General features: G+C 37.2%; 2 protein-coding genes across 2 annotated transcripts; one reads left to right on the top strand and one right to left on the bottom strand.

Moving 5' to 3' along the window:
* Positions 1-8,431: 8,431 nt before the first annotated feature.
* LOC126793226 (uncharacterized) lies at positions 8,432-11,711 on the top strand. Its single transcript, XM_050519687.1, has 4 exons — positions 8,432-9,199; positions 10,244-10,299; positions 10,391-10,580; positions 11,137-11,711. The coding sequence occupies exons 1-4, from the start codon at positions 8,651-8,653 to the stop codon at positions 11,488-11,490; spliced, it is 1,149 nt and encodes a 382-aa protein (XP_050375644.1). The 5' UTR covers positions 8,432-8,650; the 3' UTR covers positions 11,491-11,711.
* A 723-nt stretch (positions 11,712-12,434) lies between these two features.
* Positions 12,435-14,432, bottom strand: LOC126793246 (acyl-CoA-binding protein). The gene is made up of 4 exons (XM_050519707.1): positions 14,299-14,432; positions 12,913-13,030; positions 12,733-12,795; positions 12,435-12,650 (listed from the first exon to the last, which is right to left on the bottom strand). Exons 1-4 carry the CDS (start codon positions 14,308-14,310, stop codon positions 12,577-12,579), a joined length of 267 nt encoding a protein of 88 aa, XP_050375664.1. The 5' UTR covers positions 14,311-14,432; the 3' UTR covers positions 12,435-12,576.
* Positions 14,433-25,299: the final 10,867 nt, after the last annotated feature.

The following is a 25,299-nucleotide window of genomic DNA, read 5'->3' as shown; positions in this document are numbered from 1 at the left end:
AATGAAGATGAGGAAGTGTGAGATTGATGTTGTCACTCTACTCAGGTTCATAGATTTAGTGTTGCCAAGGAAATTTATCTTGCAACTGACGATATAACTAGCCAACTGTTTAAGTAACTATTAATGTAACTAAATTACTCAAGTAACTTCTCATGCAACAACTCAGGTAATTGGGCAATACTTATGTAATGGTCTTGTAACTGTTGAAATTATTAGTCATGTAACTGATTTTTTGCAGGGTATAACAAGTCTTATAAATTATAATTAGTCAAGCATCAAAACAATAGTCTGGACCATTTACATTGGTAGTAAAGGGACCATGTCAGTTACTCAATACCAACAAAGTTACTAACACAGTTACCAAACAGTTATCTTATATAGTTACATAGAAAGTTACCAGACAATTATTGAATGTCAATATAGGTACCAAGACCGTTACTTAATGTCAATATAGTTACCGGAGTAATAATCATATAACTACTCAGATAACTAATCATGACTAGTTTGAGACAATTTATTAATTCTCATACAGTTATCATAACAATTACTTAATGTCAATAAAATTACTAAGATAGTTACTTAATTTCAATATAGTTACCGGAATAGTTACTATAGAAAACTGGAACTACTCAAATAACTCGCAACTCACGACTTCTAGAAAACTGGAACAATTACTAGAGTGACTATTATATAACTACTAAAGTGCTTGGTCATGCGACTACTCAAATTAGTGAGGTAACTACGTAAGTCTCAAACAATCATGTAATCGACCATGTAACTATTTCAAGTATGATGACTACTTTAGTAACTCGCAATGTGACTAATCAAGTAACTCGTGATGTAACTACTACAATAACTACTCATAAAGCTAAAAACTATTCAAGTAACTGGCAATGTAGCTACTGAAGTAATAAGTAACTACTCAAGTAACTCATCAGGTAACTAAAAGTTGATTTTTTTTATCGCATTTAAATATACACATTATCAAATAAGTGAATTAATGAGATGAAACATAAAACCAAAAGCTAACCAAGTAACAGAAAAGTCAAATCTGATAGTTACATAACAAGATAGTTACAATGATACTCAAATAAGGAACATGATAGTTACAATGATCTGGTGTTCATATTAGTATTAAATAACTATGTGAGTAACTAAATGTCGATGTAAGACTTATAATGCACAAAATATCTATGAACTAGCACAAAATTTCCAGCCCTAATGGCCACATTTTTCACATGTCGGCAACACCTTTGAGAACAAAAACCAATCCAGCAACACTCCCCCCCTCGCATTCGCATGAAAACCTTCAACACCTCCTCTCACATCCTTCTAAGGCATTTCGTTGAACACATTGCGTGCAACTTCATCAACTTGGCATCCACAAAAGGATTTACTTCATCAACCACATTGGTGACTCATCCAACCCAATTAGATGGAATTAATATTGATACACCATTGGAGTAGGCTATTTTCAGCTAGTTTTCGCGCTTCGAAGTTTATCATTGGGTGAGTGCGGAGGCAATCAAAGTATGGAGAGAAATTTGAGGATGAGAGACCTAGAGAACTCCTTGACATAGAGGACATCGATCCAAACAGTGTTGCAGTGGAGGTGATGGAGGGTGAGGGAGGAGATAACGTGGGCGGCAGAGTTGATGGAGGTGGAGAGGAGAATGACGTGGGGGTGCTGCTCACAAAGTTGTGGGGTTGGAGAAGAAGGAGACATCGGGGTCCACGGTAGATGCGTCGGCTATTGTTGGTCTCGCTTCGTCTCTATGTTCTTTTGCATTTAGTTTGAGAGAGAGAGAGAGAGATGAGTTTTGATCAAAATTTAACAAGGGGGGATATAATGGTAATGAGAAAAAAGAAAAACAGTGACATTTTATCTTCTTCTTTTTTTAAGAAATGATAATTTTATCATGAACACCTTTTAATATTATACTTTTTTATCAAGTGATTTATTTTTTAACATTTTAACCTTGAAATAACAATTTCCGATAATTTCTTCTTTGGGTTTAGAGCCACTAAAGTCAAACAAATATACAAACAATATTGTGCTTTCTATAGCTACTTGTACACTTGCTTCGTGCTGCTCAAATACATGAATCTCCTTCGTTTGTCTTCTCTGTCCGTAGAATCTCGGAGCTTATTTGGTCCATGGCGTGTGGCTCCACAACATGAAATTTACCACGCGTGATTTTTTTTTAAAACAACAACACACCCCCAATCTCTCCCTCTTTCTAAGTTTCTTTGTTTTGGATCGTTTGGGCCACTACTCTCCCTGTTCGAAGTAGTTGTAGGCCTATGTTGTTTTGTTCCTTTCGTTAATATATGGTTCCTTTTCTCAAAAAAGAAATCAACTTAAGCTGCGTTAAAGAAGTGGAGGCTCTCAATTCTTTGAGTTTATATCCCAAGCAGGACTTGTCTTTATAGGATTAGCAGCCGCAAGGAAGTAGGACCTGGAATTTGGGACTATGCCTAGGTAGAACCAATAGGATGGGAGAGAGTTGTCAGTTCTTTTGAGAGGGTCGGTTAGAGGATTTATGATGAGTGGTTGATTAGAGTTGGTTGTGCTCTGCTATATATATTAGCAAGAGAAGGAAGAGGGTTGGGGAAAAGGATAGGAAACATAAAGAAGAATTTTGGGAGCAGAAAGAATATCTCACCCTATCATTCTCATATAAGGTCGAATTTGGTTTCCCAATGAGCTTATATTCAAAATCGTATTGTATTCTTAACTTCAGCAATATCTCATCAATTGATTACAATTCGTGGTTTGTGTTTTAGGTTAATACTATCAAAGCTAAATAACGTTGTTATTAAATTTGGGGTGTCCAAATCAACAGTTAAAGAACCTATTGAAGATGCTTTAAGCATCCTATAAAATCAACCATTTAATGAAAATTTTCAAAATCCTTACTGATTTGAATACCATCGGATTTAAGAGAAATTTTTCAGTGCTACCGTAGCATCACGTGACAATGTCTAATAGTCTACCATTCCAATTACAATTTGACATGCAAGATTTAATTAGAAAAATTATATTTAAGTTATTTTGTCAAAGACTATTTTAAGTTTCTTTCTAAACCCTACACTCTAATACCATAAACCCTAAACCCTAAACCCTAAACTTATATTCTAAACCCGAAATCATAGTTCAAAATCTACAATACCCATAAAAATCATTTCATAAATAATAAAAATATGTTAAATTATAATCTTAGTGTAATAAATTCACGTATCGAAATATAACAGGTAAGGAGGACCACTGAGCATTGTCACATGATACTATAATAGCATATAAAAATTTCCCCGGATTTAGAATGACTTTTTAAAATCTATATAGAATACTTTTAAAATATAAGGAGATTTGAAACATTTAATTGAATACCTATTTGTTGAAATACAATGTACTCCTAATTAAATACGCCAGTGGACTATCCTTAGGCCATGTTTAGTCTCGTTTGGTTGACATAAAATCATGCTATGGAAAATGAATTTATTTCAATTTCCATGTCTAGATGTTATTTGGTTGTAATTTGATGTTAGAATGGGAATAAAAAATATAATTTGACTTGAAATTGATTTCTTCTTAAAGACTTAAATGAATTACCAACCGTAAATAAATAAAGACTAATTTTCTTTTAAATTGTATTTTCTTTCCTTTTTTTTTTGTTGAAAACTCGACGATATTGTTATGGAAGCTTCTATTCATACCTCCAAAAACGGTATTTGGACTTCCTCACTTAGTAGACCTTCATTTTACTTTTACAAATACCTAAAATACTAGTTAGACCTCCATATTTTTCCAAAAATGTCCATAATCAATATATCATTATTAGATATCAAATTAATATACTATCCATTATCTTTCCAATTCTACTTTTATTCAATATTATAAATAACTCAAAAATTCTTAATGATTACATATATAATCTATCTTCTCAAATTAATTTTCTCTTTCATTCTTAAATTTATAATTAATAATATTGTTTTTTTTATTCATTGATTTGAAACTCACCAAACAGTAAAATCAAACGAAATTTTTTAACATTTATTGAACAATGTTTTCTCTCCGGTACTAATTGACGTTTATCAAAAATTCTATGTAGCTTTTCAATTGATACATGAAGATAAATAATGTTATTTATTGTATTTTTTAATAATAAAACATGAAAGTAATTAAATCTTATTATTCAATTTATTATTCCAAATTGAGATTTTCCTGATAAATACATAAATAACGGATTGACGAAAAAGGGAAAAAATCATTTATATTTGCTATTTTAAAATAGGCAAGTTGATAATTCTCTTGTTTTTTTTTTGTTTTTTTCCTATTATATGTCTTTTTGATAATTTCACATGCGTTGAAAAAGTCAAAATGAACTTGGAAAAAAAGAGAGGTCTAAGTGCTATTTTGGGGGGTATGAATAGAAGTTCCCTATTGTTATTCAATAGAACTCAAGAAATAAAGAAGGATACAACGACATACTTCACCCCTCGAAGATTGGAACTAAGCAAAGAACCAAAGTAAGGAAAAAAATTTAACTAAGGAACTAAGTACATCCTACCCTAGCATAAACCTCAAAAAAAATATTATATATATATATATACAGTCCCTATCCAGAGTGAAGGTTAACTCTAAAATTTCAGAGTGAAGTTCCAATTTTGGCACACTTTTCGGTCAAATTTTTTCAGTATAAGCAATTCAATATTTAGGTATGCTATTCAAGATCATCTCTACAAAATTTCATCTAATTCGGACATCGATAAGGTATTGAAATTAGATTAAATCAATGAATGAATTAAAACTGTTCAACGTGAACCGTTCGTGTAAATCTCAATTTTGAAAGCTCAAATCATTGTCAAATTGGATGAAACTTTATAGAGATGATCTTGAATAGCATATCTAAATATTGAATCACTTGTGGTGAAAAAATTTGACCGAAAAGTGTGCCAAAATTGGAACTTCACTCTGAAACTTCAGAGTGAACCTTCACTCTGGATAGGGACTGTATATATATATATATATATATATATTCACCAGGACCAAAATAAAATGCTTGCATGACCAGCTCGCTTATAAAGAACCTCAAGACCACCCGAAGAGCACACCAAATCCTAGTTAATGGCTAATGCCCAAAACTAGGATCAAAATGTCGTAAGGCCAAAACGACCTAGCTAAAAACAAATGAATAAAGATATCAAAGACTTGGGTTCAAGTCAAGCTCGAACAAGATCCGACCCAACCGACCCAGTCCCACGACATCGTCAACAATCAACACGCCCCGAGGACAGCCTGACTTGCTGCCTCTATTCGATCCACAACTTGTCACCCAGTTGTCGACACCTACCACCTTCAGAAAAACTTCTGACTGAGACCGTGCCAGAGATGTGGCTTCTTCAGAGGCGGAACTAGGAATCGAAAATGGGATGGGCTAATTTTCACACATCACACTTACAAAATATTTTTTGAGATTTGGAACCCATTGAGAGGCTCATCCTCACGCCTTTATATTAAAAACATATGAGGGGGACATAAAACCAAAACCTCATAAATTGAAAACTACAATAAAAATGATTGTAAGAAAATAACAAATAATGACCTATAACTTTCTAAATCGTACCCGTCGGGTTCCACTAACTTCAAAATCCTGAATCACAAAATCATTATCAACACTATTAGCAAACTCTTTTTCAATGTAGAGAACCATCAAATCATCAAGAAAATCATCTTTCATTTTATTTCGGTGTCAACTTTTTATGATGATCATAGATGAAAAAGCTCTATGTTGTTGTTGTAGAAACGGGTAAAGTCAACATAAGACAAATCAACCTATAAAATCATAGGAAAGAATGCAGACTTTCTTGATTCAACTAACTGCCGAGACAAATCGAACACAGAGGATGTGTTGACAAATCTTAGATCAACTAGAATATCTGCTACCAAAAATCCACATTCCATGTCTAGAGTTGACAAATCAAATGATATAAAATCCTCAGGATAAAACTTCAAAGCAAGATTACAAACATCTTCTGATTTGAATGCAACAAAATTATCACGAGTATCCAATGTAGCACTAAGAATAAGGTGCTCCAATGAATCATCTGAAAATCTACTATCCAACTCTGCCAACTGGAAGTCTATTACAACATTAAGTATGTTGACCTGATAATAGTGCTCATTTGTAATATTCTGTTCACAAGCTCTAACACCTTTCTTGTAAGGAAATGACATATCAAGCATAATAATATCATTCTCACAACAAAATGATGCAACCCTTGTAATCAAATCATCCCAACCATTCTCTCTCAACTCTTGAAGTCTTCTTTTTGCTAATTTTATGGAGTTTAGAGTATTCAAAATATCTATGGCTTTTTTTTGCAATGATTGACAAGGAAAATGGAACTCAGAACTGGGAAATATGGAACTGAGAACCGAGAATAAGATGAGCCAAATTATTATTATTTTTCATTGAGTTGGGGTCAGTGGGGTGGGCTATATACCTAGGGGTTGTTGGGCTACTTTTCGGTTGGGTTGTAGCCCATACAACCTTTGTCTTCCTTCTGTCCCTGGGCTCCTCCATCTTCAAGATCTAACCCACCACCAAAGGCAAAAATTAACCCGGAATTCAAACCAAATCCAGGCAACCCGTCGCTATCACTCCCCCATCTCATATCTCCTCATTGACCCAACTCCACTCGCTGACATAACCCGACCATCAGTTTGAGCTGACGTCAAGGCATCTCCGTCAAAAGCAACTGCAACGACCTGAACAAACATCGATAACTCCGACCACCAACAAAGCCGCCACCCTCAGGAGATCCACAACCAGAACTTGAAACTAGGCCCACGACGGACCCTCCACAACTCCCATCTGACAGCAACATCAATTGACGCACCGTCAGACGAAAAACAAACGGTCCCTACGAAACCCTTGAGTTCCACCGGTTTTAATATATATATCTTTTGTATTTTCTTTCCTTATAAATGAGTTGTAATGAAAATTTTGACTAACTATTCCATTTTGGTGAGTCAACAAAATAATTTCAACTTTTAGATTTCAATATATTCTAAACAATCACATGGAAATAAAAAAACCTATTACATTCCAAATTAGTTTGGAAATGAAACATTTCCATGTCATGATAATAGCCTTAATGTGCAGCGTGCTAATGAGTTTCGAGTCGTTCACCCACCAAATTTTTATTCACATGCGTAGTAATTTCTTAAAATCAAAAGTTTAACATGGTGACAAATTCTATGTCCTTTCAGACCAATATGACCTATGTAGCACGGACACACTGACTGGGCTGCGTATCACATGTCTGACACGGACACATACACAGACACAGTCAGACACATGATATGATTATGGACACGCTCGGATACACTGCAATACATAATGAACACACGCGTGTCCCTTCGGACATGCAATTAAGGAGGACATAGTGGGGTAGATGACGGCAACACTCGTGGCGAAGGATTATACAGAGTGAGAAATTTGTCAAATTCAGTTCAAATTCATGAAATTGGAATAACATAGAGGTCAAAGACGTCGGGGAAGGCATAACTTACCACTGAAAACTGGAATCAAAGACCAGATGGCGTGGTTTTGTTGGAATTTACAAAAGCCATCGTTGGAGCTTAAACCCGGAAAATGAAGGTTGGTTAGAATCAAATCAAAACTGAAAATATAGGTTCTCTAGGATGTAAAGTATGAAGAGGAGATTTATATTCGCACCTTATACTAAAGAATCAATTGCCAAAATCTAGAGAATTGATCGGAGAAGTCTGAATTCGGATATGGTTCTCCTTCTCCTATCTGTTTCAGAAGAAACCATTGCATGTTTGATTTGTGAGTTGGGTTTGGTAAAGGAAAGGGAGAGGAAGATTTTTGGGTTGGTGCGCTGACTGGAATTGTTGGGACGGCGGCACGACGTGAAGGAGGAAGCAGAGCAGGGAGAGTAGATCTCTGCGTCGGGGAAAAAGAAAAAGAGAAAGAGAAATGTGGTGTGTCTTGGTGTCACTTGGAGAAGAGAGGAACTTTTAATGTGTGACACATGCCCACAATAAATCAGAAAATGATTTAGATGGTTAAGATGAAGAGATGGTGAGATATGATGGCTCAAATTAATTGAAGTGATTTTAATTATATGAAAGCAATTTTCTAAAATATAAATACTTCGGGAATTTGTAGAAAATTGGGTGTTAGAAAACTAATTCGTGAATACTCGTAGACTTGTAACAATATGTATGTGTGTCATCGTAGTGACCATCACTCGTCGAGAAATGAATTCAAAATATTATAATATATTTAAAATAATATTTAATTAACGCATGTTTAATACAAATTTTATATATGCGCGTATTGTAAATACTGTACCCACCAAAAAGCCAAAAAGCTGCTGCCACACTTCCCAATCTCTCAGTCTCACACACAAAAAAGGCGACCCGCTTCCTAATCCGGCAATCCCCCACCCCCTCCTTCTCCCACAATCCCCAAAACCCAAAAAGCTTCCTTTTTCCCTCCCTCCCTTTTCCCTCTCTGCAACTCACCTCCTCATAATCCCCAACTCTCTCTCTCTCTCTCTCTCTCTCTCTCTCCCTCTAGTTTCTACACCAGTACTACCACTAGTACTAGTAGCCATGGCCGAGAGCCAACCAGAAGCTGACTCAGAGGACCTGAAGAAGCTCATGTGCTCCTACCTGGGTCTGGGCCTGAGCATGTTCCTCGCCCTAGCCCCCCACAAGTTCCTCGAGCTCCACCTCCACGTCCGCGACCTCTCCAACCGTCTCCGCCAGGCGGAGGAGCAGGTCCGCCAGATGAGATCGAGGAGGAAGGAGGACTCCAAGGCCAACGCCAGAGTCGTCGACATCTTCGCCAGCCACCGCAACGCGTGGCAGGCCGAGGAGAAGCGGCTGCTGAGCCAGATCGACGCGGCGGAGCGCGAGATGGCCAGCTTGAGCGCCAGGGTGGAGGAGCTGGAGAAGACGAGGGAGGACTCCGAGTCGAGGATTTGTGAGCTGGAGAGGGAGGTAGGGGAGAGAGATGATATGATTGGGTTCATGGCGAGCAGAGGCGGCGGCGGCGCGGCGGAGCAGTGTCAGCAGGTGAAAGAGGTTAATGTTTATGACAATGCATATGCCTTTGGTTTCGACTCCGAATTGGTCGCCGAGGCTTCCAAGCTCTGGCAGGTTCGATTTCATAATTTCAAGGCTCGTACATTTTACTGTAATTAGTCAATGTTGTTCGAATTACAAGCTTTCGATGCGTGTTAGGACTTAAATTCAGGTCGTAAATCGTCAAGGAATTCTAGAATCTAGGAAAAACAGAAGGCACATTTTCTGAATCTACAGTAGCTGAAAACAGATATATAAAACTTTGCATAAATTTTCTGTTATGGTGCAGTGAATCAGCTGCTAGAGTGCTTAACCACTTGTTTGATAACCATAAAACCTCACTGTTGTTTTTGGACCACTGTTAGGGACAACACCATTGTGTTGTCTGCGTTGTACGCTTCGGGTCACTAGCATTGCATCATCATGAGGCCTTTTTTCTTGAGAATGACATCATGAGGCTTTATTTATTGTTTTCGTAACAATGATGCAATTGACTAGGCATTATTAGCATCTTTGGAAGGGATTGCCTTCTTTCGGCTCTAGCAGGGGGGGTTGGTTGCATTTTGGAAGGCATGTATAGACTAAGTAAGTAGGAAACTTGGCATCTAGCATCCTGTATAAGGGAAGGGAAACTTCTGGCTTTGATAAGTAGATGACCTATTGTACCTTATAGAATAGTGTCATTAATCTTGTTTAGTGTTCCCTCTGGTCATGATAAGGATTAATTGGTCTTTCTTGGAGGTTCTGACACATGGCATCTTTATGACCGGCTAACAGTAGTCTATTTGGTAAGAATTCATTGTTCTTAACTTTGCCCTTTGGGAAATAGTAAGCCATAATATGACCCATTTTGAGCCATCAAAATTAACTGAAACCTTTCTCTTTAATGGAAAATTGGGACCTCCGGTGTTGTTTTTGTCGTGAACACCCGTATGTTAATAACAAAGATAAAAACATGCACACATTTAGGGTATTGATAAGTAGGTCTTTCTTTATCATTTTTCTCATGGGTCATGGCCTTTTTTTTCCTTCTCCCAGTAGGTTGATATGATAATACATTAAACTTGGATAGAGCTATGTACAGTACTGTGTATCTCAGTATTTTATTTCCTCATGTAGGATGTACAGTATGAGTCCCTTGAACCATTGTATCATACAAAGCAGTTTGTGCCAAGGTATGCTTTATCAGTATAAACCGATCATTTGAGGCATTTAATTCAGATCCTGCAGCTAATAAAAGATCATCGTTGTTTTATTGTGTTGAAGGGAGTCCCCATGGAAGGTTGATGGTGAATCAACTGGAGTATCATCTAAACTTAAAGTACTTGAACAGGACCTACTGAATTTGGAAAATATTTTGAAGGGTGATATTTCTAAGGTACCTTCATTAATGAGGAAGCAGACAAAGAGGTATCAAGCTCTTGCGGGAAAAATAGATGATCTATGTCGAAGAATGGTAATTTTTAGCACCCTTTTGCCACATGCTATTTGATACCCTCGCTCTATCAAATACTAACCATAAGCCAAAGTACTGACAGAAATACAAAAAAGAAAAAAAAACAAGAAATTCCTTGGTATGCAAGGCTATTGCCATGTTAGTTTGTAGTCTATGCTTTAAGTGTGTCTGCAAGTTACAAAGAGATTTTCTGATAATATTTGTTATATCTTATCCATTACATGGCATGCATAAGACGATACACATATATATAATAAACTTCACTGACCCTCATTTGAAGATGAAAGAGTCTGTTGAATGACCATAGTTGCCAATAAACTTCCATAACCAGCCCCTGTTTTTCACTTTTCGCTTGTTGAACTGAACAGGCACTAATCACACTATCTGTACTAGCTTTGATGCTCAAATATGCATATAGATTGAGATATTCATGTCAGTTACATACTTAAATCTCACTTACCCTTTTTGTTATTTACATCTGTTTCAATTTGTGGATCTTTGGAAGTTGTTTCTCTGAGGATAATTTGACTGATATATCTCACTATCGTTTCTACAGCAGGCTAGTGATCCCTGTGAAGCCACAGTCAGTCCTGAGTTTCGAACTCAAAGACAAACAGAATTTTTACTTGAATCATTCAGACTTCAGCAACGTGTAACAGACACCGCACAGAAGCTGATGGCAGTGCAAACTGAGATCGGAAAAAGTTATTATGGGGATGAGCTGGGGAACCAGGCCAAATTTATGATGAGACGGTCTTTGGACTCCATTAGAAACAATTTCAGAGAACTTCAAAGGAATTTAGAGATATGGTTGGCCAGAATTACTGGAGATCTTGAGGGAATTCTTGCCCGAGATGGTGCTTCTCGTGTAAGGGAGTATTATGTATCTAGATATCCTTTTGTTCAATAACTTGGCATGACTTGAACTCAGAATCCTTCACCAAATTAGTTAGCTCCTGTATGTATCCTGATCCAAGCCATAAGTAAGGTGGTTAGATGTCCTCGTGCAAAAATAATATCGTTGCACTTTGTTTATGGTAGCATTTGATCATCTTGTCCTAGTCCATGATCATTTTCGCTCTATTTTCTCTAGATTTATCTTCCCAGAATCGCCAACAATCGAAAGCAGTTAACCACAAGGACAATGGTAGGTATCACTAACATTTGAGGTGCTCTAACTCCCAACTGATTTTGTGTATTTGGGTGCGACTTTCTTTGCCTGTCGTACACCGTTGCTTTGATTGCTCTCACTCTTCTACAGTTCTACGACAGGAAAAGATCGATGCAGGACCATTATGCTTGGCCATCCCAGCCAACATAACAAAGCCTCGAGCTGTCTGTGACCATTCCTTCTCATGGAAATGTGGCATGTGACAAGTTAATGTGGCCATCTATAAATCTATAATGTTGCCATTGATACGGATGCGGTGGGGTTCGGTGGGAACGAATTGGGTGTCTTTATCACTAGTATGGGGACATGGGGAGCTTGTAGGATTGGTGTTTGATTTGTTGCTCCTTGAAAGTTGAAAGCAATAGAACGATTGAGAGCGAAGTTTCTTCTCCTTTTTTTTATATCAAAGATTGAGCGTACCGTTACGTGGGATTGAGTAACACAAAAGCAATTGTGCAAAAGATAATCTCTTAGTTCAAGTTGTTCACCAGTTGAGTAGGATAGGGAAACAAGAAGAAAATGTTCTCCTTTTGATTACGGTAAAGTACTATTCTAGCCGGAAGTAATCTACAGTCATAAAATCCAACATTACTAGGCAAGCGTCGTGCCAGCAAGGCTCTAGATTAATCACCATGGAGCAACAGTGCAGGCATTAGAAGTAGAAACCACATACTAAAACCATATCGACTGAAAGCAACTCATAGATATGACATTCATACAATTTTGAGATATAACAGAGTACCAATGCAAAGAAGTAGAAATTATTACAGATCAATTTAGAATTCTAGATTCAGAAACATATGCCAGTAAGACCACAGGAAAATATCAAGCAGAAGCTTCTTCCAGCAACTGCTTCACCTTTGTAATATAATCGCCCATGGCTTCATCCTTGGATTTGCCTGTCAAAATGGAAAAATGATTTAGAATCATAATAGAGGATAATAAATTTGACATGACAAGTTGTAAAATCAATATGCTCACCTTCAACAGCCTTCCATGCATCCCACTTTGCTCTGTCCCTCATATTGAAAATTCCAGGACGGGCTACAAGTTGGCCAAAAAGGAACAATCATCACGGCCAGATTTCGAAGACAGAAATTCGTAAAGCTAGAAAAACAAGAAATAATGGATTTTCTTAATTGTAGGGAGCAGCATACTGACCGGTGTTAACATCTCCAACAGTGGCTTGCTTGTACAATCCATAGAGGATGAGCTTGTTCTCATTGGTTGTTGACTCTGGAAGGGTCTTTGCTTTCTCAGCATGCTCCTCAAACTCCTCCTACAATTCCACATCCAAGTCAACAAGATGAATTCTCAGAATTATTCCCAAGTATAAGCATAAAGAAGCAGATTATAGAGAGATTTAAAGCAGTACTGTCATGAAAGCATGAAACACACTACATCTAATTTCCATTTCAGCAAATCACCTTTCACTCAAACGATCAAAGAAATAATTATGTAAAGAAAAATAAATTTGCTAATTTCATATGGTGATGTCAAAGTTATTCCCTCAAGCTATACATATTTGTTCAACTAAATCTATTTCACAGCTATGTTCAACTTCAACCTTGATTCAAAATTAGTTAGTGAGTACAATCTATCCGCTCACAGATGGTTGCCATAAAGCAAGCAAGCAACTAGTCTATGACTGCCCCCAATTTGATTGACAAGTCTTCCTTGTGTCCAAGTGAAACTAGAACTTAGCCACTTCGGGACCCATTTAAATTTTCCAAAATCAGACAAATGGACAACTTAGGGACCATATCAAGCTTCTTGTTACATAGTAAACTCTAGACAGCGAGAACAATGTAACAAATACATTTCCAGAATCCTACAAAAGACATATTTAGACATCATCCTTTTGGCTCCATCATAAAGATGACGGAGGTCAGAGGGGTGCTAATGTCAACATCACACAAACTTATGATGAAGTATATACGTAGATTTCTCAGAAGACTTGTGACTTCACAGTAGCGGGATCACAAACACTCTTTCCCTAATTAATTAGAAAACACAACAAGATTGGAAGCTCACAGTACCATCTGTCTGTAACCGGACACAATAGTAAAACTCCTTACAAAAAAACCTCTGTCAATTCCTAGTTATATATCTAGTTCAAAACAAAGAAAGAAGAATCTAGAGAAAGAAAAAAAAAATCATCACGGGTAGGAATGCATGTTTATAAATTCTTCTGGATCTGAACTAGCTCGTATATCAGTCATTACTGGATCAAAAATATCACCAAAAACAAATCCACAGTAACTAAATTTAGATCAACAGTCCAAAACAATCAAAAGGAAGACAACCCAATACGATCAGTAAGTCCCTAATTGGGTGATTCTTGCTGAGATACTTAACCAATTCATCAATGTCAAAGTAAATACAAAACAGCGCAGAAATAAGTGAGAGATTGAATACAAAACAAAGCAGCACACAGATCTGAACTAGTTTTGGTGCATCCAATTTAGAGTGATCACGAAATTAATTAAGAAGTTATAGAGATTGAATTGAAAAACAGGGAAGTAGAAGAGAGATGTGAAAGTAGACCTTCAGACCCATTTGCGTTGATTTCAGAGAGGGAATCTGGTTTGCTTTGATCGGAACGTGTGCGACTGAAATTGAAGTGCCTTGTTTGCTGTGAGTGGTCGAGGTGGTCTTATATACTCGTGAAGCTACTACAATATATCAACTAGAATAAAACACACCCAGTGTTAATTATTTTAATTACAATATAAATATTATTGTAAATATTAAAAATAGTGAACAGTTATATGCAGGTGAAAGTTATCTAGAGAGGAAATAATTTTTTTTTTCTATTCTGATTTTAGTTTTTGTTTTAGGAAGTTTTTATTCATACATCTAAAAACGATATTTAGACCTTCTTACTCAATAGACATCTATTTTGTTTTTATAGATATATAAGATGTTATTTAGACCTCCAAAATTTTTCTAAAATGCCAATTATATAATTTGATATATCAAATTATACTACTATCTATTAATTTCTTTCATACTCTATTTTAAATTCATTTATTATATACAACTCAAAAAATGCATAATAATCACACAAATTATATTCTCAAATTAATTTGATCACTCTTCCACTCGTTTTCTAAATTCATAATAAATGAATAAAATATATTTTCCATTCATTGATAGTAACATCAACGTATATGAAATATTTAACCTCTTCATCAACATATATGAAATATTCTAACCTCTAATAACGAGTTTTATTGTTTTGATTCAAATCGAAGTTTATGAAAAATTCTATAGTTATATAATTTATACATTAAATCGTCCACATTTAATTTGATGTTTATCAACTACATTAAATTTTTGACTAATGATGTTTATCAAAAAAAAAAAGATAATCAATTACATCATTTAATGCAATTTGATATCTTTTTTTGGATTGTCTAGCAATAAATATAAAAGATATCTACATTTGTATTTCATAATAGATAAGTAAAGAATTATTTCTCTTCTTGTATTTTTATTGTTATATGTTTTTTGGTAATTTCACATGCATTAACTAAATCAAAACTATTTAAGAAAAAGATGGAGACAAGTGTCATTTTTGGAGGTATGAATAGAAGCTCTTTTTATCTTATTGTCTCTGAATTTATAAATCTCATTTTAAAATAACATATGGTGCAAGGGTGTTCATGTATTTTTACACTCATTTTAGTCGATAATGTGAGTTTTAATTATAAAAGTATAGATAAAACCCCAATAAAATATGGATATGGCTCCTGAGGAGGGTGGAAGTTCGGTTAATTTCAAAAATGTGGACTCTATTTAGTTTTAGAAAAAAGAAAAATAATTGCATTGAGAAACAATTAAGTACGGGTATAGCCATTGTGGCACTTCCTCAAATCAAATACGAAAAGGATGATACAAAAGTAAGTTACAACTTACGAGTGTGTTGTCTGATTTAAATTCTTGGGCAATAAGTATACAAACTTCTGTTTAACATGACAATTGTCTGATGATATTCAGATTGACAGATGGTATCATTGTAGAGGATATATTATTTCTCAATTGAATATTATATCCAGAGATGTAATCTAAAAACATATAATATATTTATAATTTTTTCTATCTTATATGGGCTCAAGGTCATTGTCATTGGGATTGGGATTCAAACTCGTTCCAGGTAGGGTTGGCTTCAAGTCGGCGAAGGTTGTTGGGTGGAGCAAGGGTGGCCGCCGGCTGTAAGACCGAGGTACTTCCTCGGGTTTGGGCTCCTTAGGCCTGGTCTTAGACTTGGGTTTTTGAGTGTGAGATTAGGTCTAGTTTTGTTGAGTTTCTCCTTGTGAACGAACTATCTACCTCCTTTTAGTGGTAAGCTATCGATTATTGTTCTTAAAATTTGTTGATTACATATACAGATTACAATGGTATATATAGACTAATTCACACTAATCACTAATCACAAATCACTCCGTGATTTACGGAGGGAATCACGGCCCGTGATTCCCGGCAGGATTCACGCCAACACTCCCCCTCAAGTTGGTGCATACATATCAACCATGCCCAACTTGCTAAGTGAATCATAAAAAGCCTTTTTAGATACTCCTTTTGTGAGCATATCGGCGAGTTGCTCTTCTGTAGAAACAAAAGGAAAACTAATGATCTTCGCGTCTAGTTTTTCTTTTATAAAGTGACGATCAACCTCCACATGTTTCGTACGATCATGTTGCACATGATTATGTGAAATATCAATAGCTGCCTTGTTGTCACAGTACAGCTGCATAGCACATTTAGGCTTAATACCCAAATCTTGTAGCAAATTTCTAAGCCATAACAATTCGCACACTCCTTGAGTCATACCTCTGTATTCAGCTTCAGCACTGGATCGAGCTACCACATTTTGTTTCTTACTCTTCCATATAACAAGATTACCCCCAACAAAGGTAAAACACCCTGATGTGGATCTCCGATCTGTAATATTTCCAGCACAATCTGCATCTGTGAAGCCACAAATTTCAAGCATATTATTGTGATTAGAGAACATTACTCATATCCCCGGAGCTGACTTCAAGTACCTCAAAATCCTTACAACAGCATCCATGTGGTCCTCGCTGGGATTATGCATGAACTGACTTACTACACTTACTGCATACGCAACATCTGGTCTAGTATGTGATAGATAAATCAAACGTCCAACTAGCCTCTGATAACGAGGTTTGTCAGTAGGGACTTGATCTGGATACTCTGCTAACCGATGGTTCTGCTCAATAGGAGTATCAATGGGAGTGCAGTCTAACATACATGTCTCTGTTAGTAGATCAGTACTTCCTCTGACACAGATAGATACCATCACTACCCCGGGCTACTTCAATGCCTAAGAAGTACTTGAGTGTACCTAGGTCCTTTATCTCAAACTCTTCAATGCCTAAGAAGTACTTGAGTGTACCTAGGTCCTTCATCTCAAACTCTGTGGCAAGCTGTTTATGTAATCTATCCACCTCAACAGTATCATTCCCAGTAACTACCATATCATCAACATATATAATTAGGGCTGTTACCTTTCCTTATTGATGTTTGAGAAATAATGTGTGGTCTGAATTACTCTGTTTGTAGCCAATCTTCCTCATGAATTGTGAGAATCTTTCAAACCAAGCACGAGGTGACTGCTTAAGACCATACAAAGACTTTCTCAATCTGCATACGGAGTTACTTGGAGAAGCAGCCACATATCCAGGCGGAAGATCCATGTATACTTCCTACGTTAGTTCTCCATGAAGGAATGCATTCTTAACATCAAATTGCCTAAGTGGCCAGTTCAAGTTAGCAGCGACAAAAAACAATACCCGGATAGTGTTTATCTTTGCAACAGGTGCAAATGTCTCATCATAGTCTATGCCATATGTCTGGGTGAACCCCTTCGCTACTAAGTGTGCTTTATACCGGCTTACTGACCCATTTGGATTATGCTTCACTGTAAACACCCAACGACATCCTACAGTCTTCTTGCCATATGGTGGAGATACAAGCTCCCAAGTATTGTTCTTTTGTAATGCTTCCATCTCTTTCTCCATTTTGGATCGCCCAATGAATCATGCACTTTGTTAGGTACTGATACAGTAGATATTTGATTCACAAATGACTCATATGACTTAGATAATCTTTTGGTAGATATAAAATTCGCTACCGGATACTTGGCTTTAGTCTGAAGGGTAGGTTCATATCTTTTTGTTGGTTGACCCCGAGTAGACCTATTTGGCAAAACATATTGTCTATTATTAGCTCTAATAGAATGTCTAACCTCAGGTGAGTGATCTTCTGTACCAGGAGAGCATTGGTCAGGGGTATAAATAGTTGTACGAGAGTCATGAGGGACAGTTGTGTTGTCAGCTTCTGGTGCCTGAATCTCTTGAGTGACGACCTCAGGTGGTGCCTGTGTGACTGACACATTGGTAATCTCAACGGAACCTGTTACCATATCAACTGACTCACTTGTCTCCCCCTCTCCATGATACAGCTCTTCAAAATATGAATTCTCCCCCTGAAGTGCAGTATCAGAAGAGGGAAAATAACTCATGTCCTCAAAAAAGGTAACATCCATAGTGACATAGTACTTCCGAGTAGGGGGATGATAGCACCGGTACCCTTTCTGATGTCCTCCGTACCCAACAAACACACATTTAACCGCCCGGACATCCAACTTAGAACGCTGATGTGGTGGAAGATGAACAAAAATAACACAGTCGAAAACATGGGCAGGAAGATTATGAAAAGAGGGTAATGAGACATGAAATGCAAGCACCTCATAGGGAACTTTCCCTTGAAGGACACGAGAGGGAAGAAAATTAATAAGGTGGGCGAAGTAATGACAGCATCACCCCAAAGGTATTTAGGCATGTGGGCACTAAAAAGAATACACCGAGCCATGTCAAGTAAATGACGATTTTTTCTTTCAGAAACCTCATTTTGCAAAGGTGTGTAAGGACACGTCGTTTGATGAACAATCCCGTGTGTGTTAAAAAACTCCTGAAAGTGATGATTCACATATTCACCCCCATTATCAGAACGAAGAACTCGAATGGTGGCATTATATTGTGTTTGGACAGAGGTATGAAAGGCACGAAAAGCTGGAAAAACCTCATCTTTAGTTTTAAGAAGAACAATCCATGAAAGACGTGTGCAATCATCAATAAATGACACAAAACATCGCATGCCTGACACAGTAGACTCTTTAGAGGGTCCCCAAACATCAGAATGAATTAGTTCAAAAGGAAGAAAACTTTTAGTAGAAGTACTAAGGGAATAAGTAGATCGATGACTCTTTCCCAAAACACAGGTCTCACAACATAAAGAAGACTCGTCCACACTAATAAACAAAATAGGCATAGATTTTTTCATAACACCAAAAGATGGATGCCCTAAGCGACGATGCTATAACCAAACTTCACTTAGCTTGTCAGAAGTGGAGAGTAAAGCGGTCCGAGACTGTCCCCCTGGTTTTCCCCCTGCGTATGTCAGATCCAGATGAAACAACCGGCCCCTCAGATACCCCCGACCAATTACCCGTCCTGTGAGAAGATCCTGAAATATCACATACATAGGAAAAAATGTTACAGAGCACTGAGCGTCAGCGTTCAATTGGGGAACAAATATCAAATGATGAGATAAAGCAGGCACATAGAGTACGTTGTGAAGCTCTATGGTGGGAGTAATACGAACGGATCCTGACCCTAACACGGGGAATGCCTCACCATTAGCATTAGTAACAGAGGGTACGGGTGGAGGGGACAATACGGTAATGTAGGATTTATCATAAGTCATATGATCAGATGCATCAGAATCAATAATCCAAGTATCAAAACTAACAGAGTGAGAAATATTGAAGGCCATACCAATTTGACCACGACCAACGATGGATGTTGTAGGTGCTCCGCCAGCAGTATGATGATCATGCCCAACCACACTATAGATATCGGGTTCCGGAGCTAAGTGAAGAGCTGCTCTTGCCTGGGGACGATGATTAGGCCTCTTGGGCCTAAAATGCGGATATAATTTCCAACATGTCGCACGAGCATGGTTAGTATCATGGCAATAAGAGCAAGGAGGGTGAGGTAGATTCCCGAAACCTGGTGGTGGTCCTTATCGATGAAGGTAAGCGGAAGTTGCTTGCGGAAGGGGTGTGCCGGAGATCGAGCATGAATAGTAAGGCTGGAAATGACAGCCGGTGCCGGAAGAATACTCTCCTGCTGAGACTCATCCTTTCGGATATAGGTGAAAGCGACGAGTAGGCTAGGTGGTTTGGTCATTCGGAGCAATTCGCCTTTCGCACTGGTATGTTTGGCATCAAGACCTTTCAGGAAATGGTGAACTCGTTCAAGCTCCTTCTCCTTGTGGTACCAAACAATATCCTCTTGATTTCTTATCATGCAAGGACGTTTCACATCAATCTCAGCCCAAATATTCTTTAACTTGGTGAAATAATGCGCCACCGGTTGCTCATCCTGGTGAATAGCCAAAGTTGTGCGGATTAACTAATGAACCTGTATGAAATCAGAGTCATTAATATATAAGTCAGTCAGTGTCTCCCATATTTCCTGCGCAGTAGCACATGCCTCCACCAGATCAACTATCTCATCATTCATAGCTTTCCACAAGATGGACATAACAAGACCATCGTCGTTGTCCTATTTGTTGTAGGCAACAATATCCTCAAGATTAGGAGCCTTATTGACGCCGGTGATATGTCTCATCTTGTGCATCCCTCGAAGATGAGCAGCCATGAGTCGTTTCCATTTCCGAAAATTGGTTTCGTTGAGTTTGGTGCTCCCAAATGAACCACTGTCAGAACTTTTGACAGATACTTCGAAGGTTGGAACTTCAGGTAGATGAGAACCCTCAGTTTTGTGTCCAGAACCCATCGAAAAAGATACAATGTAGTTAGACAGCAAAAAGCACAAAAAAAATGAGAACAATCTGTCGCTGGTGCACTTGCACTGACGGTGAATATGCACTGACAGAATCTGGCCGAACCGGGTCGGGTCGAGAGAGGGCCGGGTCGGATCGAGAGCAGATAAATGTTGAGGGTGTTGCGCCGAAACTTCGTGAAAAAAGGAGAAGAAACACAAAAGCTTTTCGGAGGGGCGAGAGAGAGACCACCGGAGGAGGGCGTCTCGGAGGGATAGCGGCAGAGGGGCGACTGCGGGTCGATGAGGAGCAGCGGCGGGGAGAGAGAGAGACCACCAGAGGAGGGCGTCTCGGAGGAACATTGGCGGAGGGAGTCTCGGAGGAACATCGGCGGAGGGGCGACTGCGGGTCGATGAGGAGCAGCGGCGGAGCCGGAAGAACGGAGGGACTTCGGAGGGACAGCGGGTCGATGAGCGCCGGGGAAGATTGACGGCGACGTCGAGCGGCGAGTCCGAGTGCGGAGCGGCCAAGAGGCAGCGGAAAGGCGTCGGAGGTCAACCTGCCGGAAAAACAGAAAAAAGAAAAGAACAGAGCAGGAGGCTCTGATACCAAGTGGTAAGCTATCGATTATTGCTCTTAAAATTGGTTGATTACATATACAGATTACAATGGTACATATAGACTAATTCACACTAATTACAACGACCCGTGATTCCCGGCTGGATTCACGCCAACACTTTTCAATTGGGCGGGGATAAGGTGATCATGTTCATTTCTAATAACTTAGTTGTGGGTAACATGGTTCTGGTTATTTATGAGCGACAACAACAGACTCAGTATATAAATAGCAGTGTTCTAAAAAGCGGTATAGGCGGCTGCCTAGGCGCTATGAGGTCACCTGCCGCCGCGTTTTTTGCCTCAGCGGTCCTCTGTGGCGTTTTGTGAATTAAACGGCCGTCTAGGCGGTCCTAGGTGGCCTTATTCAGTCATAGGTGGTCTAATCGGCCATATTCAGTCCTAAGCGGTCTAATCGGCTTTATTTAGTCATAGGCGGTCAACCATCATTTGACATTAAAAAAAACTAAAAGAGGCTGCAGCTCTCACTCTTTGTCTATTTTCTGCAAACTGAATCTCATTAACAGAACAAGAGGAAATATATATGAATATTAAATTTGAGTCCGATACTGAATGAGTTTGGAAATAATTTAGAGAGAAAGAACTTGAGATTTAGTATTATTGCATTTATTTCATTATTTATCTTTTCTTCAAATATTTTTTTATGGACTTTCTACTTAAGTTATTGTGAATTTAGACTATTTTAAGTATTTTTCAAATTAATATTATACATCATTATATATTTTTAATCATTAAAATAGTTTAAATATATGTATAAAATTAAATAAATATTTAATAATTCGAAACCGCTTAAGCGCTGCCTAGGAGGCTGCCTAACCGTCTAGGCGCTAGGAGGTGGCTGTCCGTCTGCATACTGTCTAGCGCTTTTTAGAACCTTGATAAATAGTTACGTATACACATGTTATTGTGATAGAACCACTGTGCGACGTTCTTAACATGTTTTTACCTCAATTTGTACTTTGCTTAGCCCTTATTGTTGTATTATTGAGTCATTGAGTCGTAGTAAGAGTCTTGGGAGGTATTGGATGCATTTTTGTGTTTACATGAGTTAAAACGCATAATTGGTTTAGAGTCCTTGTTTGACTAGGAATCCTTGTTATGTTTTGAAACTAATTATCTCTTACTTATGATTTTATTTTCTTATTTTCAGATTGGATTGAAGAGATAATTAAAAAAAAAGATGGAGCCAAGTCATGCAACAAATAAATAGAAGATGATCATTAAAGGCATAAAACATGACATGTTTTAGGGAATAAAACATTACATGTTTTAGGGATTAAAGCATAGCATGTTTTAGGGAATAAAGCATAGCATGTTTTAGGGAATAAAACTTTCCATGATTTAAGGGATTAAAGCATGACATTATTATAGAAAGAAAGAAACAATTTCAAACCCTTCATCTTTCCTCTATATATACATGGCTTCACCTCTCAAATATCATCACTTCTCCTTTACATTCAAGAGCCAAAATTCTACCAAAATACTACCTCAAACATCATTCACCAAAACAACAAGTCATTCTCCCCCATATACAAATTTCATCTCCACCGAAATCACCATTGAAGACACACCTCCAAGGTTCCTACAACGTGTGATTCTCACAACTCATCTCCACGGGTTTGTTCGTTTTTGATTTTTTTTTACAATACTTTGTCTATAAAGATTGAAGTATGATGTTTGTGTGGGATTATTATTTTGTATTAAGAATCGAAATTTTCAGATTGTTTTATTGGATTTTTGGATCTTTGCCGAATTGATGGTTTTCTATAATTAATGAGTTTGTATTTCTATTGTTGTGTTCTAATCATCTTTCTCATACTTTTAGATAATTTTCAGATATGTGCATATGAATTTAGTGCTTGGATGCATTCCCTAAGATTGTGTTTGAGTGCTATATTCATCAACCATATTGACACAAATCAAATCATGCCCTAAGTAGGTTCGATTTGTGTTGATTAAAAGTGGTAAAAATTCTGGAAATTTGCATGTGAAACCATGGTGGGTGACGCCATACATGAAACATGTCTCCAACAAAGATTTGGTGCTTAAATGTAATCTTGTTTGATTTCTACTTTAAGTGTTATTGAATTCGATTGCATGCAAATTTAGATTATGCCCTAAGTCAATCTAAATGTTAATTGAAATCTTGCACGATTAGATGATCCCCTAAGGCTCTAATTGTATTGGTGTCTAAAAAGTATGTAATTGGTCGAATTAGAATGCATGATATGTAATTGGCGAATTAGAATGCATGATAGGTTCGAACTTGTAATTATGTGGTGTAATGGTAAATTTGGTTTAAGTTTGTTAAAGAGAAGTCGATCATGTAAATAATAATTTAGGTTTTATTTTAGTAGTTAATAATCAATCTCAAACCCCCCATTATTTGTTAACACTAAAAGTTTAGAGTTCCCTTCAATTCCTCGGATTGAACGATCCCTGCTTATTCTATACTAACGATGATGTTTTACATGGTTTATTATAGACGTTTTAACAAAACGATCTATCATTTTGGCGCCGTTGCCAGGGAATTGAGAAAATCTCAATTCTTTAAAGTGTTAATTTTGTACTATATTGTATATTTGTAAAAATAAATTCCTATGAATAGTACGGTGAACAGTAACATTCAGTAAAAACAATTATAATTTTTTTTACATCTAAAAAAAATGTAAATCTGTAAAAAATATTTTACTTTTTTTGTAAAGTGTAAAAATGTAAAAATACTTATAAACTGTAAAAATAAAAAGTAAAAAAAACTTTATCTTTGTAAAAAAAAATTTAAAAAATAAATGTATGTGAATACTAATGGGTAACAGTAAAATACGTACAGTAACAAAATTAAAAAAAATTAAATATATTTTTTGTGATAAATGTTTTAATTTTGTTGTAGTATGCATATAGGATACTTGTTACACTTGGATGATTTTTAAGGAAACTAAATGTTTATTTATGCTTAGTTTATTGTAAGTTATAAAATGAACGGAATAAGTAAAGTCCATTTTTTTAATATTAGCCTTAACCCTCCATTTGTACCTTGCTGAGGTCACTTGGGGTTGAGGGTGGCTTTTAATAACACTTTGGGGTTAATCTAACACACAAAGTTATTCCGAGATGAGTAAGGGGCATGCTATTTTCATTACCCTGGTTCAAGGTTTACAAAATTGGATCTCAGAGGCCCATATACTGACATACATCTCGGTGATGGAGTCGATTGGGAAAGCATCATTTCGAGGATGTGGCCCCCGTGGTGTCCAACAAATGAGTCCTGGTTTGTGACTATCTCTGATTCTAGCTATCCAGCCTTCTAAAACAAAGGAATGAGTTTGTGTCTAGACGACGTACTTAGGCCGCACGTCCACCTCGCTTTATAACTTAGAAAATAAATTTGTATAAATAGATGTATATAGTTTCAAAAGAAAATTATATTCTAACTTTTAAGGTATATCAGATAAAGCATGACTCTTACCTGGGGCTGTTTCAGTCCATTGCACAGTTAGCTCCTCTGCTCCACGTACCTTAAATGTTAGGATTGTGTGTGAATAAAATCAATTAGACTCAGTAATATTTTATGTAGATTTCGTAACATTAAAAATAAAATAAAATAAAAGAATAAAAAATAATTAAGAATAAAAGAAAAATAATAATAACAAAATGATTAGAGGAAAGAAGTTCCAAGTGGGACATAAAGTTTTGTTATTCTATTCGAGGCTTATGTTGTTTCCAAGGAAATTTCGTTCGCGTTGGGTTAGCTCATTTGTTGTTACTAACGTGTTTGCTCATGGTGCAGTTGAGATTAAAAGTGATATAACATGGAAGACATTAAAGGTGAATGGGCATCGACTTAAGCCCTACTATGAGCCATTTGAGGAGCACACGTATGAGGAGACAATTGTGAGAGATGCGCCTAACGGAGAATGAACACGAGAAAGTCTAAGCTGAGAGACTATAAAACTCAAGCGCTGCATGGGAGGCAACCCATTTCAACCGTATCTGTGGAGGAGTCGTCTACATGAGTTTGAATTTTCTAATCTCTTC

The sequence above is a fragment of the Argentina anserina genome, chromosome 5 (genome assembly GCF_933775445.1).
Source record: "Argentina anserina chromosome 5, drPotAnse1.1, whole genome shotgun sequence".
NCBI lineage: Eukaryota > Viridiplantae > Streptophyta > Magnoliopsida > Rosales > Rosaceae > Argentina > Argentina anserina.
This window is presented reverse-complemented; position numbering and strand designations above follow the sequence as displayed.

Excerpts from the sequence above, each read along its gene's own strand:
- LOC126793226 (XM_050519687.1), top strand. The coding sequence starts at position 8,651 with ATGGCCGAGAGCCAACCAGAAGCTGACTCAGAGGACCTGAAGAAGCTC. Across the intron at positions 10,300-10,390 it reads ACAAAGCAGTTTGTGCCAAG|GGAGTCCCCATGGAAGGTTG; the intron begins GTATGCTTTATC and ends ATTGTGTTGAAG. Across the intron at positions 10,581-11,136 it reads ATGATCTATGTCGAAGAATG|CAGGCTAGTGATCCCTGTGA; the intron begins GTAATTTTTAGC and ends TCGTTTCTACAG.
- LOC126793246 (XM_050519707.1), bottom strand. Across the intron at positions 12,796-12,912 it reads TGTTGGAGATGTTAACACCG|CCCGTCCTGGAATTTTCAAT; the intron begins GTCAGTATGCTG and ends GCCAACTTGTAG. Across the intron at positions 12,651-12,732 it reads TGCATGGAAGGCTGTTGAAG|GCAAATCCAAGGATGAAGCC; the intron begins GTGAGCATATTG and ends CCATTTTGACAG.